This window comes from Oncorhynchus gorbuscha, linkage group LG13, assembly GCF_021184085.1.
Source record: "Oncorhynchus gorbuscha isolate QuinsamMale2020 ecotype Even-year linkage group LG13, OgorEven_v1.0, whole genome shotgun sequence".
Lineage (NCBI taxonomy): Eukaryota > Metazoa > Chordata > Actinopteri > Salmoniformes > Salmonidae > Oncorhynchus > Oncorhynchus gorbuscha.
The window spans coordinates 68,892,050-68,909,606 of record NC_060185.1 but is presented as its reverse complement, the minus strand read 5'-3'; the positions used below and the strand labels follow the sequence as shown (position 1 = coordinate 68,909,606).

Sequence of the window (17,557 nt, the reverse complement as noted above, 5' to 3'; positions counted from 1 at the left end):
TCCCCAACAACGACGCGACTCTATTCGGATAATACAGTGGCAGCCTACCTGTTGGTTCTTGGTCGTTGTAGCCTATCCTTCTCACTTTAACTTTGAGTTCCGTCATTTTAATTCTATCTTCCATTGATCTCCTAACATGCTTGTCACACACGGCGGTTCGATGACTGCAGTGCCTCTTTGATGGTTTGTGATTGGCTGACAACAACAACAACAACAAGCTATACGTGCCAATCTCGTGAAAAGCCTGAGCAGAAGAATAATTATATAATTCTCTCTTTCTACTGCAGCAGGCCCATCGGGTCTGTATGGGCCCTTACTGGCAAATCAGTTATAATTACACAAACACAATGAGACCGGTTACAATCAAATCAGATCCAACCTAGACTCGTGAGATCATTACGAATTCTCAGGGTCTCAGGTACAGGTGGACCTGAATATGTGTCTCTCTGTGTTCTGTCCTCAGTACTGGACTGATGTGTACCTGAGCTGGAACCCAGAGAAATACCCTGGGGTTCAGAACCTACGTTTCCCCTCCAGCCAGATCTGGACCCCTGACATCCTCCTCTACAACAGGTGAGCTCCCACATTCCTCCTCTGCTCCCATCATCCTCCTCTCTCCTCCCACAACCCCCCTCTCCTCCCATCATCCTGATCTCCTGCCATGATCCTCCCCTTCTACAGATGAGCTCTCGCGTTACAAGAGGTGGAACAACCATCCCCTGTTATATGACAACTTTGTGATGCAGTCATTATGATTGATCCTTTCTTGGGATGAATTTCGAGCTGACATTGTCTATAAACCAACAGCATCGGAGCATATGTGATCTGCCATCACCCTGCCTGGAGGTACAGGGTTTGAATAGGAAATATGTTTACAGACATGTTTAGTGCAAAACTCCCTCAGATTGTGTGTGTGTGTGTGTGTGTGTGTGTGTGTGTGTGTGTGTGTGTGTGTGTGTGTGTGTGTGTGTGTGTGTGTGTGTGTGTGTGTGTGTGTGTGTGTGTGTGTGTGTGTGTGTGTGTGTGTGTGTGTGTGTGTGTGTGTGTGTGTGTGTGTTAGCATTGACAGGCAGTTGGGTAAGCATGTTTTTAGACGTTCACAGTGTTTGGGATACAGGTGCGGTTTGTGTCGTCTTGTCTCATCTCTCCCTTTATCAGCCCCTCCTCCTGTTAGTGGCACATTTACAGAGATTGTATCTACCCCTCTTCACTTAGCTATGTAGGGCAAAACACAAGCAAATTCACTGGTTAGACAAGTGAGAAAGAGAAATACACGGAGTGAGGTAGAGACACATAATTACAATCTCCATGCATGTAATCACCACACACACATCACAGCATCACAGGATCACAGGATTAAGGAGAAAAAAACAAAAAGTATTATATCCTGATTTTAAAAGTCCTGCTGCATTTAGAATAGGGATTACTCCACTCCTAACCTCTCACCCCTCTCTTTCCCTAACCTGCTTCCCCTCTCTCCCTCACTTTGTCCAAAAGGGTAACTAGTGCAGGAGATTTCCTTCTCATTCATGTAAAAGGTGCCTATTCTATTATATCCTGTTCTATTCTATTCTATTATGTTATATTCTATTATGTTCTATTATATCCTTTTCTGTTCTATTCCATTCTATTCTATTATGTTCTATTCTGTACTGTTCTATTCTATTCTATTATGTTCTATTATATCCTGTTCTGTTCTATTCTATTCTATTCTATCCTGTTCTATTCTATTATGTTCTATTCTATTATGTTCTATTATATTATATCCTGTTCTATTATATTATATTCTATTCTATTATATTATATTCTATTCTATTATGTTATATTCTATCCTGTTCTATTCTATTATATATGTTATATTCTATTATGTTCTATTCTATCCTGTTCTATTCTGTTATATTATATTCTTCATATAAAATGAACATGCTTCTAGTATTTTTGGTGTGCGTACATTTATGACACTATAAATGTTAAATGATGGTTAGGGTCATTGGTTTGGGTCATTTTGAAGTAAACATCACAGATGTTGATGAATTTCACCATGAGAGTAGGGTTAACCTTGTAGACCTTCTAATATCATGGTGCTGCAAAATATAATCAGTTTTATAGCAGTGCTGCTGAGATTTAGCTGCCCCAAAGGGAACCTTACATTTACAGTCTCCTGCAATGATATGCACCATTGACACACACACACACGCACGCACGGCTAAACACAGTACTTTGAGACTCACACACTGCACCCTCACATGGCATGCACACACACGCACGCACGCACGCACGCACTCACACACACACACACACACACACACACACACACACACACACACACACACACACACACACACACACACACACACACACACACACACACACACACACACACACACACACACACACACACACACACACACACACACACACACACACACGACCAGACTTTAATGACACACACACCATTAAACCGTTCGTCATGAATGTGCAACCAATAACATGCTGGTCTGGCAGCAGTGTATATAGCTGAGGCACCCAGGCTCATCAGTATGCTTCATAGATGAGAGAACGTAAATAGTCATTTATTCAATTGTATTGTAATTTAATGGGAGGGGATTGACTCAGTTTAATACATCATTAGTGTTTTGATCTAAAAAGACCATTTCTTTATTGAATGCTTTATAAGTACACACAAAAGAAGGATCAACAACATGTGACAGATTATGCATTGTTTTTCTGCATTCATTTCATTCGTTCCCCCTCTGAAAGATCCTGTCACATCTCAGACTGCCTGGTATTCAGCCGCTGAGGGACGTTGAACACGTCTGATTTCTGTTTGTTTGCGACTCATCGCATAGCAGGATTAGACTATAAAACATTGTTGATTGCATTGGTAAACTGTCGGCAGCATTGAGTTAGCTGTGAATGAATCCTGAATAGCAACATGTGTTTCCTAAAGAATATGTGCTGAATATAATAGCATGGGGGTGTGAAATGCTGTACATTACTGTATGATACAAAAACAACTCAAACATGACACATACCTACCTACCACATACCTACCTTTCAAAAGTTTGGGGTCACTTAGAAATGGCCTTGTTTTTGAATGAAAAGCAAATTTGTAGTCCATTAAAATAACATCAAATTGATCAGAAATACAGTGTAGACATTGTTAATGTTGGAAATGACTATTGTAGCTGGAAACGGCTGATTTTTAATGGAATATCTTCATATGCGTACAGAGGCCCATTATCAGTAACCATCACTCCTGTGTTCCAATGGCATGTTGTGTAAGCAAATCCAAGTTTATTATTTTAAAAGGCTAATTGATCATTAGAAATCCCATTTGAAATTATGTTAGCAAAGCTGAAAACTGTTGTTTTTATTAAAGAAGCAATAAAACTGTCCATCTTTAGACTAGTTGAGTATCTGGAGCATCAGCATTTGTGGGTTCGATTACAGGCTCAAAATGGCCAGAAACAAAAAACTTTCTTCTGAAACTCGTCAGTCTACTCTTGTTCTGAGAAATGAAGTCTATTCCATGCAAGAAATTGCCAAGAAATACAACTCTGTGTACTACTCCCTTCACAGAGGAGCAAACTGGCTCTAACCAGAATAGAAAGAGGAGTGGGAGGCCCCAGTACACAACTGAGCAAAAGGACAAGTACATTAGCGTCAAGTTTGAGGAAGTCAATGTTTTTATTGTTGTGCTGACCGATCAGACCATGGACATCCGGGTGACAGAACATAGGATAGTACAGTACAGATCAGAATAATACACTAGCAATCAACTATAGGGTACGTATAGCCCAGACATACTATTACACAGTTACACGACAGGACATTGAGCAGCGCTGCCTATTACAATCATATATCAGGGGTGTGTGTTGACAAATTGCCATCCTAATCTGGTGTGGTTGTGTGTACACGTCTCCCATCTGTCCAGATATGATATTAAACAGACAGGCAGCCATTCCGGGAAGTGTTCACTCTCGTCTGTCTGCCAATAGAGTGTATCAACTGCACAAGCCCCTGTGTGTGTGTTTCTTTAGCCTTGACTCTCAATTAGGACCGGTGTGACTGTGACAGTATTGTGAATGGACACGTTAGGTTTTAAAAAATGGGTAAGATCATCTCTCTCTCTCTCTCTCTCTCTCTCTCTCTCTCTCTCTCTCTCTCTTCCTCCCTCCTTCTCTGCACTGAAAATGGTTTATATGTGTATTTTTACTGGGAACAAATTGAGACGAGGCTCACATAGACTGTCTGTTGTCATTACACTGATGCTCAGTGTGAGAGGCATGCAGAGACAGAGAGAGGGACATATGTTCTGTCCCAACTCCCACTCATCAGGCTCCTAGTGATCTGAGGGCAGTGAAGGCACATGGGGAATGATACACAGGGAACATTCTCTTCTTCTTTCTTCCTCTCAGGGTAGACTGGACGGACTGTCTCTTCTGACCTGGTTGGATGTTTCCTTTATATATTTTACTTCTCTCTTGCTTACTCTCTGTGTCTTTCATTGGGTTCTATCGCTCTGTCTCACTCTCCTATATCTTTCTCTCTTATCTCTTGTCTCTCTCTCGTCTCTCTTTCGTCTCTCTTGTCTCTATCGTCTCTCTCATCGCTCTTATCTCTCGCCTCTCCCTGTCTCTCCTCTCTCTCTCGTCTCTCTTGTCTCTATCGCCTCTCTCTCGTCTCTCTTGTCTCTATCGCATCTCTCTCGTCTCTCTTGTCTCTATCGTCTCTCTATCGTCTCTCTCTCGTCTCTATCGCCTCTCTCTCGTCTCTCTTGTCTCTATCGCCTCTCTCTCGTCTCTCTTGTCTCTATCGTCTCTCTCTCGTCTCTCTTGTCTCTATCGTCTCTCTCTCGTCTCTCTTGTCTCTATCGTCTCTCTCTCGTCTCTCTCTTGTCTCTATCGTCTCTCTCTCGTCTCTATCGTCTCTCTCATCGCTCTCATCTTTCTCTCTCTCGTCTCTCTCTCGTCTCTCTCTCTCATCTCTCTTGTTTCTATCATATCTCTCTCGTCTCTCTCTCTCTCATTTCTCTCTCTCTCGCCTCTCCCTGTCTCTCGCCTCTCCCTGTCTCTCGTCTCTCTCTCGTCTCTCTTGTCTCTATCGCCTCTCTCTCGTCTCTCTTGTCTCTATCGTCTCTCTTGTCTCTATCACCTCTCTCTCGTCTCTCTTGTCTCTCTCGTCTCTCTCCCGTCTCTCTTGTCTCTATCGCCTCTCTCTCGTCTCTCTCATCGCTCTTATCTCTCTCATCGCTCTCGTCTTTCTCTCTCTCGTCTCTCTTGTCTCTCTTGTTCCTATCGTATCTCTCTCGTCTATCTCTCTCATTGCTCTCATCTCGTCTCTCTCTCATTTCCCTCTTGTCTCTCTCTCTCTCTTGTCTCTCTCTCATCTCTCTTTCTCACTCCCTGTTTGGGTACCCAGTTGAACTGCTTCATCTCTTTTTCGCGTGTGTGTGCGTGCGCGTGTGTGTGTGCATGCGTGCGTGCGTGAGTGGAGGTGCAGCAGGAGGCGTTGAGTGAGTAGAGAAGACAGTAAGGTGTCACGTCCCCTGGTGCAGGAACCTGTCACCACCTCTATTGTTTGTCTGGTTTCTGTATGTCGCCAGAGCGCCTTGCCCCCTTTCACTGTCCCCACATGTTTAAGACTTTACTCTTTCCACCATGTGCGTGTATTTGAACTCTGCACCCTCTCTCTGTCCCCTCTCCCAGGGATATCACCTATCACCTGTCCTCTCATGCATCTGTGCTTTTATTGTTTGAGTGAAAATGGACTTGTGTGTGTGTTCTCTATCGTTTGTATTTCGTTTCCTCTGCTTTGTGATGCACCCTGTTCTGAGCTCGGTGTGTGCTCTGCATGTGTCTCTGTGTTCAGATTGCATGTACGTGTGTGTGTGTGTGAGTGTGTAAATGCACTCTCTGGCATACATCTCCCCTTGCCCAGCCAACACAGATACACTCACCCTGCACTCTCCTGTGCACATTGCACACACACACGTACAGGCACGCACACACAGACACACACAGGCGCGTGCTCGCATCTCATCCTGCCCGACCAGCACAGATCGCACACCTACAGCAAGGAGAGATAAATGACGACTAAACTCTGAAAAGGTAGATCATTCGATCCACTGAGTCAAACAGGAAGACGAGATGGAGAAAATATATAAATCAGCAAATCCTCTCTAAGGCTCGGGCCACTCTTTTGTCACCGCTGAATGTGTGTAAACCGGGGGATTGTGTTCCCAGGCGCGGCTACGTTTTCGCTTGGGGTGTCTCGCGGTTGTCGGGGGGGATAAGTGGTCGTTGATAGGGGACTGAATAAAACTGTCAGGTGCCTTAATGGGTTTCCACTCTTGGGGATGGACCACTGATAAAAGGGGAAGGCATGGTCTGCCCGATAGGACCTGCAGTGTGTTTGTGTGTGTGTGTTTCGTTCCTGGAACTGTGCTGCTTGGTGCTACCTGTGCTAGTTACATTGTGGTTATGTGTTTGCATGCGTGAATATTATATCTGATCCTGGATCATTCACAGAGTTAAGATTCTTCACCCAATCGCTCCAACTATATCTTCAACCCCAGTCCCAGTCGGAACTAAGCCCTAGAACCATCCCATAGCCCTAGCTCCCCGCATCACCACTAGCCTCATCGTCCTTTCCAGTACAAGCATATGCAATGTGAGTTGAGTCATGAGGTAGCCTGCAACCTACAGATCCTCTAGACCCACTAGACCAAGTAGACCCACTAGACCAAGTAGACCCAGTAGACCCACTAGATCCAGTAGACCCTCTAGACCCTACAGACCCACTAGAGCCAGTAGACCCTCTAGACCCACTAGACCCACTAGACAAAGTAGACCCACTAGACCCAGTAGACCCAGTAGACCCTCCAGACCCAGTAGACCCACTAGACCAAGTAGACCCACTAGACCCAGTAGACCCTCTAGACCAAGTAGACCCACTAGACCAAGTAGACCCTCTAGAGCCAGTAGACCCACTAGACCAAGTAGACCCAGTAGACCCTCTAGACCCACTAGACCAAGTAGACCCTCTAGACCCACTAGACCTACTAGAGCAAGTAGACCCACTAGACCAAGTAGACCCTCTAGAGCCAGTAGACCCACTAGACCAAGTAGACCCTCTAGAGCCAGTAGACCCACTAGACCAAGTAGACCCAGTAGACCCTCTAGACCCACTAGACCAAGTAGACCCTCTAGACCCACTAGACCAAGTAGACCCACTAGACCCAGTAGACCCACTAGACAAAGTAGACCCACTAGACCCAGTAGACCCAGTAGACCCTCCAGACCCAGTAGACCCACTAGACCAAGTAGACCCACTAGACCCAGTAGACCAAGTAGACCCACTAGACCAAGTAGACCCTCTAAAGCCAGTAGACCCACTAGACCAAGTAGACCTACTAGACCAAGTAGACCCACTAGACCTACTAGACCAAGTAGACCCAATAGATCCAGTAGACCCACTAGACCCAGTAGACCCTCTAGACCCACTAGAACAAGTAGACCCACAAGACCAAGTAGACCCACTAGACCCAGTAGACCCTGTAGACCCACTAGACCAAGTAGACCCACTAGATCCAGTAGACCAATGAAACCCACTAGACCCAGTAGACCCTCTAGACCAAGTAGATCCACTAGACCCACTAGATCCAGTAGACCCAGTAGACCCTCTAAACCCACTACAACAAGTAGACATTCTAGACCCACTAGACCTAGTAGATCCACTAGATCCAGTAGACCCACTAGATCCAGTAGACCCAGTAGACCCTCTAGACCCACTAGACCCACTAGAACAAGTAGACATTCTAGACCCACTAGATCAAGTAGACCCACTAGAACCACTAGACCAAGTAGACCCACTAGATCCACTAGACCCTCTATACCCAGTAGACCCACTAGACCAAGTAAACCCACTAGATCCAGTAGACCCAGTAGACCCTTTAGACCCACTAGACCCACAATACCTAGTAGACCCACTAGACCAAGTAGACCCACTAGATCCAGTAGACCCACTAGACCCAGTAGACCCTCTAGACCCACTAGACCAAGTAGACCCACTAGAACCACTAGACCAAGTAGACCCACTAGACCCAGTAGATCATATCATGTCCTTATTAGCTCCATTGTGTCACAATGCCTCATCTAACCGGAACATATCCCTCTCCTCTCCAGTTTAATCTCTTTATCTATCATCATCCAGAGTGTTCTCTTGGTCCTAAAGGGAGGGAGGTAGGGAGGGGTGGAGGTAAGGAGGGGTGGAGGGAGGGAGGAGTTAAGGTAAGGAGGGGTGGAGGGAGGGAGGAGTAGAGGTAAGGAGGGGTGGAGGGAGGGAGGAGTAGAGGTAAGGAGGGGTGGAGGGAGGGAGGAGTGGAGGTAAGGAGGGGTCAGAGATAGTGGTGTGTGTGTGTGTGTGTGTGTGTGTGTGTGTGTGTGTGTGTGTGTGTGTGTGTGTGTGTGTGTGTGTGTGTGTGTGTGTGTGTGTGTGTGTGTGTGTGTGTGTGTGTGTGTGTGTGTGTGTGTGTGTGTGTGCGAACATTGGCGAGGAACGTCACCAATGAGAATTATACCGAGAGGGTTTCTGTGGATCCATAGAAATGTGTGTTTGCACCCCAGTGTAACAGACGTTTGCAGGCACAGCAGGCAAGCAGCTGAGAGATGAAGGACGACAGGGGTTTGTTTATTCCCTGTCTGTCGCTGCATGTCTAACATCTCATGACATTATCAGCTCACCTGGGCATCACCTGTCTGGCCCTGTGCTGGTTGGGCGGTCCACAGCTAGCCATGCATAGCGCTTCACTGGACATTACTGTGACAGGTTGAGCTGAGGCAGCAGAGAGATGCACGCACACACCCGCACACAGTAGAAAACAGTATCTGATATGCAAAACACGGCCTCTAGAGCGGCTTGTCTTTTATCCTGCTATCTATAAACAGGTAAAATGACCCATTTGCTCTCTCTCTCTCTCACTCATAGAAGTTCCAAAAGAGTAGTATGTCTATATACAGTGTTGTAACGATGTGCAAGTACAAAAGAGAAAATTAATAAACATATGGGTTGTATTTACGATGGGGTTTGTTCTTCACTGGTTTCCCTTTTCTTGTGGCAACAGGTCACCAATCTTGCTGCTGTGATTGAACACTGTGGTATTTCACCCAGTAGATATGGGAGTTTATCAAAATTGGGTTTGTTTTCAAATTCTTTGTGGGTCTGTGTAATCTGAGGGAAATATGTGTCTCTAATATGGTCATACATTTGGCAGGGGGTTAGGAAGTGCAGCTCAGTTTCAACTCATTTTGTGGGCAGTGGGCACATAGCCTGTCTTCTCTTGAGAGCCAGTTCTGCCTATGGCGGCCTTTCTCAATCGCTAGGCTATGTTCACTGACTCTGTACATAGTCAAAGCTTTCCTTAAGTTTGGGTCAGTCACAGTGGTCAGGTATTCTGCCCCTGTGTACTCTCTGTTTAGGGCCAAATAGCATTCTAGTTTGCTCAGTTTTTTTTGTGAATTCTTTCCTATGTGTCAAGTAATTATCTTTTTGTTTTCTCATGATTTGGTTGTGTGTTGCTGTCCTGGGGCTCTGTGGGGTGTGTTTGTGTCTGTGAACAGAGCTCCAGGACCAGCTTGCATAGGGATCTCTCTGTAGGTGATGGCTTTGTTATGGAAGGTTTGGGAATCACTTCCTTTTAGGTGGTTGCAGATTTGAACGTATCTTTTCTGGATTTTGATAATTAGCGTGTATCAGCCTAATTCTGCTCTGCATGCATTATTTGGTGTTTTATGTTGTCCCATTTTGTGAATTTTTGTTGGTGAGCTGACCCAGACCTCACCCAACCTTAAAGGGAAATGGGTTCTATAACTGATTCAAAGTATTTTTATCCAGATTCGAATTGAGCTGTCAAATTTTATGTTCCTTTTGATGGCATAGAAGGCCCTTCTTGCCTTGTTTCTCCGATCGTTCACAGCTTTGTGGAAGTTACCTGTGGCGCTGATGTTTAGGCCAAGTTATTTATAGTTTTTTGTGTGCTCTAGGGCAACGGTGTCTAGATGGAATTTGTATTTGTGGTCCTGGCGACTGGACCTGTTTGGGAACACCATTATTGTGGTCTTCCTGAGATTTACTGTCCAGGCCCAGGTGCAGAAGATATAGGTGCTGTTGTAGGCCCTCCTTGGTTGGTGACAGAAGCACCAGATCTTCAGCAAACAGTAGACATTTGACTTCAGATTCTCTCTCACTCTCTCTCTTGCGTTTTCTTTCTCCAATATATATCCTTGTATTCTCTGATGTGTATAATTAATGCATCACTTCTGCAATGCATCTGCGCTTGTCTGGCTCTTTACAGTCAGTAAAGTGTAGCAACACGTCCACTAAGATTGACATATAACCAAATTCCATCCTGTTATTGACATTGAACTAAATAGGATCAGATAAATACATTTGTCTGTCTACATATTGACATGGGTGTATTGAGAAGTCTTATAGGTTGTTAAAGATGTCCATCTACATATTGACATGGATGTATTGAGAAGTCTTATAGGTTGTTAAAGATGTCCATCTACATATTGACATGGGTGTATTGAGAAGTCTTATAGGTTGTTAAAGATGTCCATCTACATATTGACATGGATGTATTGAGAAGTCTTATAGGTTGTTAAAGATGTCCATCTACATATTGACCTCCCTCTCCCTTTAGTGCTGATGAAAGGTTTGATGCTACCTTCCACACTAACGTGCTGGTGAATGCGTCCGGTTACTGCCAGTACATACCGCCGGGCATCCTGAAGAGTACCTGCTACATTGACGTGCGCTGGTTCCCCTTTGACGTCCAGAAGTGTGACCTGAAGTTTGGCTCTTGGACCCACAACGGCTGGCTGCTGGACCTCCAGATGCTGGACGTGGACACGTCCACCTACATACCCAACGGGGAGTGGGACCTCGTGGGTATGATTTGGTTAATCTCCCTCCTCTCTCTGTCTCTCTTTGTCTCTCTTTGTCTCTCTTTGTCTCTCTTTGTCTCTCTTTGTCTCTCTCTCTCTCTCTCTTTGTCTCTTTGTCTCTCTCTCTCTCTCTCTCTGTCTCTCTCTCCCTCTATCTCTCTCTCTTTCTCTCTCTCTCTCTCTCTCTCTCTCTCTCTCTCTCTCTCTCTCTCTCTCTCTCTCTCTCTCTCTCTCTCTCTCTCTCTCTCTCTCTCTCTCTCTCTCTCTCTCTCTCTCTCTCTCTCTCTCTGTCTCTCTCTCTCTCTCTGTCTCTGTCTCTCTCTCTCTGTCTCTCTCTCTCTCTCTGTCTCCCTCTCTATCACAACTGTCTCAATTAAATTCAATTTGCTTTATTGGCATAACGTAACAAAGTACACATTGCCAAAGCTTACTTTGGATATTTACAATATTAAAATAGGTGAAAGGTCATACATCTTACCACTCACACTTAGGCCCCGTCCAGAAACAACTACTAGCCCCTAGAAACTTGTGTAGATCTAAAGGTGCTAGATACTGAGTTCTGCCTGTGGCTATGGAACCCTGACCTGTTCACCAGACGTGCTACCTGTCCCAGACCTGCTGTTTTCAACTCTCTAGAGACAGCAGGAGTGGTAGAGATACTATCAATGATCGGCTATGAAAAGCCAACTGACATTTACTCCTGAGGTGCTGACCTGTTGCACCCTCGACAGCTACTGTGATTATTATTATTTGACCCTGCTGGTCATTTATGAACATTTGAACATCTCGGCCATGTTCTGTTATAATCTCCACCCGGCACAGCCAGAAGAGGACTGGTCACCCCTCATAGCCTGGTTCCTCTCTTGGTTTCTTCCTAGGTTTTGGCCTTTCTAGGGAGTTTTGCTAGCCACCATGCTTCTACACTGTAGCCTGTCAACTATGTGTCTGTCTATCCCTGTTCTCTCCTCTCTGCACAGACCATACAAACGCTCCACACCGCGTGGCCGCTGCCACCCTAATCTGGTGGTCCCAGCGCGCACGACCCACGTGGAGTTCCAGGTCTCCGGTAGCCTCTGGAACTGCCGATCTGCAGCCAACAAGGCAGAGTTCATCTCAGCCTATGCCTCCCTCCAGTCCCTCGACTTCTTGGCACTGACAGAAACATGGATCACCACAGATAACACTGCTACTCCTACTGCTCTCTCTTCGTCCGCCCACGTGTTCTCGCACACCCCGAGAGCTTCTGGTCAGCGGGGTGGTGGCATAGGGATCCTTATCTCTCCCATGTGGTCATTCTCTCTTTCTCCCCTTACCCATCTGTCTATCGCCTCCTTTGAATTTCATGCTGTCACAGTTACCAGCCCTTTCAAGCTTAACATCCTTATCATTTATCGCCCTCCAGGTCCCCTCGGAGAGTTCATCAATGAGCTTGATGCCTTGATAAGCTCCTTTCCTGAGGACGGCTCACCTCTCACAGTTCTGGGCGACTTTAACCTCCCCACGTCTACCTTTGACTCATTCCTCTCTGCCTCCTTCTTTCCACTCCTCTCCTCTTTTGACCTCATCCTCTCACCTTCCCCCCCTACTCACAAGGCAGGCAATACGCTCGACCTCATCTTTACTAGATGCTGTTCTTCCACTAACCTCATTGCAACTCCCCTCCAAGTCTCTGACCACTACCTTGTATCCTTTTCCCTCTCGCTCTCATCCAACACTTCCCACACTGCCCCTACTCGGATGGTATCGCGCCGTCCCAACCTTCGCTCTCTCTCCCCCGCTACTCTCTCCTCTTCCATCCTATCATCTCTTCCCTCTGCTCAAACCTTCTCCAACCTATCTCCTGATTCTGCCTCCTCAACCCTCCTCTCCTCCCTTTCTGCATCCTTTGACTCTCTATGTCCCCTATCTTCCAGGCCGGCTCGGTCCTCCCCTCCCGCTCCGTGGCTTGACGACTCATTGCGAGCTCACAGAACAGGGCACCGGAAGGCCGAGCGGAAATGGAGGAAAACTCGCCTCCCTGCGGACCTGGCATCCTTTCACTCCCTCCTCTCTACATTTTCCTCCTCTGTCTCTGCTGCTAAAGCCACTTTCTACCACTCTAAATTCCAAGCATCTGCCTCTAACCCTAGGAAGCTCTTTGCCACCTTCTCCTCCCTCCTGAATCCTCCTCCCCCCCCCCCCCTCCTCCATCTCTGCAGATGACTTTGTCAACCATTTTGAAAAGAAGATCGACGACATCTGATCCTCGTTTGCTAAGTCAAACAACACCGCTGGTTCTGCTCACACTGCCCTACCCTGTGCTCCGACCTCTTTCTCCCCTCTCTCTCCAGATGAAATCTCGCGTCTTGTGACGGCCGGCCGCCCAACAACCTGCCCGCTCGACCCTATCCCCTCCTCTCTTCTCCAGACCATTTCTGGAGACCTTCTCCCTTACCTCACCTCACTCATCAACTTATCCCTGACCGCTGGCTACGTCCCTTCCGTCTTCAAGAGAGCGAGAGTTGCACCCCTTCTGAAAAAACCTACACTCGATCCCTCCGATGTCAACAACTACAGACCAGTATCCCTTCTTTCTTTTCTCTCCAAAACTCTTGAACGTGCCGTCCTTGGTCAGCTCTCCCGCTATCTCTCTCAGAATGACCTTCTTGATCCAAATCAGTCAGGTTTCAAGACTAGTCATTCAACTGAGACTGCTCTTCTCTGTATCACGGAGGCGCTCCGCACCGCTAAAGCTAACTCTCTCCTCTGCTCTCATCCTTCTAGACCTATCGGCTGCCTTCGATACTGTGAACCATCAGATCCTCCTCTCCACCCTCTCCGAGTTGGGCATCTCCGGCGCGGCTCACGCTTGGATTGCGTCCTACCTGACAGGTCGCTCCTACCAGGTGGCGTGGCGAGAATCTGTCTCCTCACCACGTGCTCTCACCACTGGTGTCCCCCAGGGCTCTGTTCTAGGCCCTCTCCTATTCTCGCTATACACCAAGTCACTTGGCTCTGTCATAACCTCACATGGTCTCTCCTATCATTGCTATGCAGACGACACACAATTAATCTTCTCCTTTCCCCCTTCTGATGACCAGGTGGCGAATCGCATCTCTGCATGTCTGGCAGACATATCAGTGTGGATGACGGATCACCACCTCAAGCTGAACTTCGGCAAGACGGAGCTGCTCTTCCTCCCGGGGAAGGACTGCCCGTTCCATGATCTCGCCATCACGGTTGACAACTCCATTGTGTCCTCCTCCCAGAGCGCTAAGAACCTTGGCGTGATCCTGGACAACAAACTGTCGTTCTCAATCAACATCAAGGCGGTGGCCCGTTCCTGTAGGTTCATGTTCTACAACATCCGCAGAGTACGACCCTGCCTCACACAGGAAGCGGCGCAGGTCCTAATCCAGGCACTTGTCATCTCCCGTCTGGATTACTGCAACTCGCTGTTGGCTGGGCTCCCTGCCTGTGCCATTAAACTCCTACAACTCATCCAGAACGCCGCAGCCCGTCTAGTGTTCAACCTTCCCAAGTTCTCTCACGTCACCCCGCTCCTCCGCTCTCTCCACTGGCTTCCAGTTGAAGCTCGCATCCGCTACAAGACCATGGTGCTTGCCTACGGAGCTGTGAGGGGAACGGCACCTCAGTACCTCCAGGCTCTGATCAGGCCCTACACCCAAATAAGGGCACTGCGTTCATCCACCTCTGGCCTGCTCGCCTCCCTACCAGTTCCCGCTCAGCTCAGTCAAAACTGTTCGCTGCTCTGGCTCCCCAATGGTGGAACAAACTCCCTCACGACGCCAGGACAGCAGAGTCAATCACCACCTTCCGGAGACACCTGAAACCCCACCTCTTTAAGGAATACCTAGGATAGGATAAAGTAATCCTTCTCACCCCCCCCCCCCTTAAAATATTTAGATGCACTATTGTAAAGTGGTTGTTCCACTGGATGTCATAAGGTGAATGCACCAATTTGTAAGTTGCTCTGGATAAGAGCGTCTGCTAAATGACTTAAATGTAATGTAAATGTACACCTGCATTGCTTGCTGTTTGGGGTTTTAGGCTGCGTTTCTGTATAGCACTTTGTGACATCAGCTGATGTAATAAGGGCATTATAAATACATTTGATTTGATTTGATTCTAGGGGCTAGGAGTTGTTTCTGGATAGGGTTTAAGTGTCTAGAGCCTAGTAGTTGTTTCTGGACACGGCCTTAACCTCTTACAATTTGTAAGTCGCTCTGGATAAGAGCATCTGCTAAATGACTTAAATGTAAATGTAAATGTGAAATAATAACATTCAAAATTGTCAACAGGACAACAGTAACAACAATAACCAAGGGTCAAAATAACCATACATTGAAAAATAACAAAAAGCATACAGTAGAGGACATGTGCAGGTTGATTGTTCTGTCAGAAACTGTCCCTCATCTTATGGCAGGCAGCAAAGTAGTGTGCTGCCAACCCACAGCTCTCTGTGTCCTCCCCCAACAGGATGGGTAGCCTACTCTCATCAGAGAGGTCTTTGAAACCTTGAATAAAGGTCTCTCCGTCTCTCTGTCTCTTTCTCTACTCTGTCTCTCCGTCTCTCTGTCTCTTTCTCTACTCGGTCTCTCCGTCTCTCTGTCTCTTTCTCTACTCTGTCTCTCCGTCTCTCTGTCTCTTTCTCTACTCGGTCTCTCCGTCTCTCTGTCTCTTTCTCTACTCGGTCTCTCCATCTCTTTCTCTACTCGGTCTCTCCGTCTCTTTCTCTACTCTGTCTCTCTGTCTCTTTCTCTACTCGGTCTCTCCGTCTCTCTGTCACTTTCTCTACTCGGTCTCTCCGTCTCTCTGTCTCTTTCTCTACTCTGTCTCTCCATCTCTCTGTCTCTTTCTCTACTCGGTCTCTCTGTCTCTTTCTCTACTCGGTCTCTCCGTCTCTCCGTCCCTTTCTCTACTCGGTCTCTCCGTCTCTCTGTCTCTTTCTCTACTCTGTCTCTCCGTCTCTCTGTCTCTTTCTCTACTCGGTCTCTCCGTCTCTTTGTCTCTTTCTCTACTCTGTCTCTCCGTCTCTCTCTGTCTCTTTCTCTACTCTGTCTCTCTATCTCTCTGTCTCTTTCTCTACTCTGTCTCTCTATCTCTCTGTCTCTTTCTCTACTCTGTCTCTCCGTCTCTCTGTCTCTTTCTCTACTCTGTCTCTCCGTCTCTCTGTCTCTTTCTCTACTCTGTCTCTCCGTCTCTCTGTCTGTCTCTATCTCTCTGTCTCTTTCTCTCTCTGTCGTCTCTCTGTCTCTTCTCTACTCGGTCTCTCCGTCTCTCTGTCTCTTTCTCTACTCTGTCTCTCTATCTCTCTGTCTCTTTCTCTACTCGGTCTCTCTATCTCTCTGTCTCTTTCTCTACTTGGTCTCTCCGTCTCTCTGTCTCTTTCTCTACTCTGTCTCTCCGTCTCTCTGTCTCTTTCTCCACTCTGTCTCTCCGTCTCTCTGTCTCTTTCTCTACTCTGTCTCTCCGTCTCTCTCTGTCTCTTTCTCTACTCTGTCTCTCTATCTCTCTGTCTCTTTCTCTACTCTGTCTCTCCGTCTCTCTGTCTCTTTCTCTACTCTGTCTCTCCGTCTCTCTGTCTCTTTCTCTACTCTGTCTCTCTATCTCTCTGTCTCTCTACTCTCTCTGTCTCTGTCTCTTTCTCTACTCTGTCTCTTTCTCTCTCTGTCTCTCTATCTCTCAGTCTCTTTCTCTACTCGGTCTCTCTATCTCTCTGTCTCTTTCTCTACTTGGTCTCTCCGTCTCTCTGTCTCTTTCTCTACTCTGTCTCTCCGTCTCTCTGTCTCTTACTCCACTCTGTCTCTCCGTCTCTCTGTCTCTTTCTCTACTCTGTCTCTCCGTCTCTCTGTCTCTTTCTCTACTCGGTCTCTATCTCTCTGTCTCTTTCTCTACCCGGTCTCTCTGTCTCTTTCTCTACTCGGTCTCTCCGTCTCTTTCTCTACTCTGTCTCTCTGTCTCTTTCTCTACTCGGTCTCTCCGTCTCTCTGTCACTTTCTCTACTCGGTCTCTCCGTCTCTCTGTCTCTTTGTCTCTCTGTCTCTCCATCTCTCTGTCTCTTTCTCTACTCGGTCTCTCTGTCTCTCTCTCTCTCTCTGTCTCTTTCTCTACTCTGTCTCTCCGTCTCTCTGTCTCTTTCTCTACTCTGTCTCTCCGTCTCTCTGTCTCTCCGGTCTCTCTCTCTTTGTCTCTTTCTCTACTCTGTCTCTCTCTGTCTCTTTCTCTCTCTGTCTCTCTATCTCTCTGTCTCTTTCTCTTCTGTCTCTCTATCTCTCTGTCTCTTTCTCTACCCTGTCTCTCCGTCTCTCTGTCTCTTTCTCTACTCTGTCTCTCCGTCTCTCTGTCTCTTTCTCTACTCTGTCTCTCCGTCTCTCTGTCTCTTTCTCTACTCTGTCTCTCTATCTCTCTGTCTCTTTCTCTACTCTGTCTCTCTGTCTCTCTGTCTCTTTCTCTACTCGGTCTCTCCGTCTCTCTGTCTCTTTCTCTACTCTGTCTCTCTATCTCTCTGTCTCTTTCTCTACTCTGTCTCTCCGTCTCTCTGTCTCTTTCTCTACTCTGTCTCTCCGTCTCTCTGTCTCTTTCTCCACTCTGTCTCTCCGTCT

The 17,557-nt window shown here is 46.8% G+C and overlaps 1 protein-coding gene across 2 annotated transcripts in view; it reads left to right on the top strand.

Moving 5' to 3' along the window:
* Positions 1-17,557, top strand: part of LOC123993407 (neuronal acetylcholine receptor subunit alpha-7-like) — a 75,076-nt gene that overhangs the window by 46,002 nt on the left and 11,517 nt on the right. For both annotated transcript variants that reach the window (XM_046295520.1, XM_046295519.1), the window contains 2 exons: positions 464-573; positions 10,709-10,956. In XM_046295520.1, coding sequence (XP_046151476.1) covers positions 464-573; positions 10,709-10,956 — 358 coding nt within the window. The remainder of the gene's footprint in view (positions 1-463; positions 574-10,708; positions 10,957-17,557) is intronic.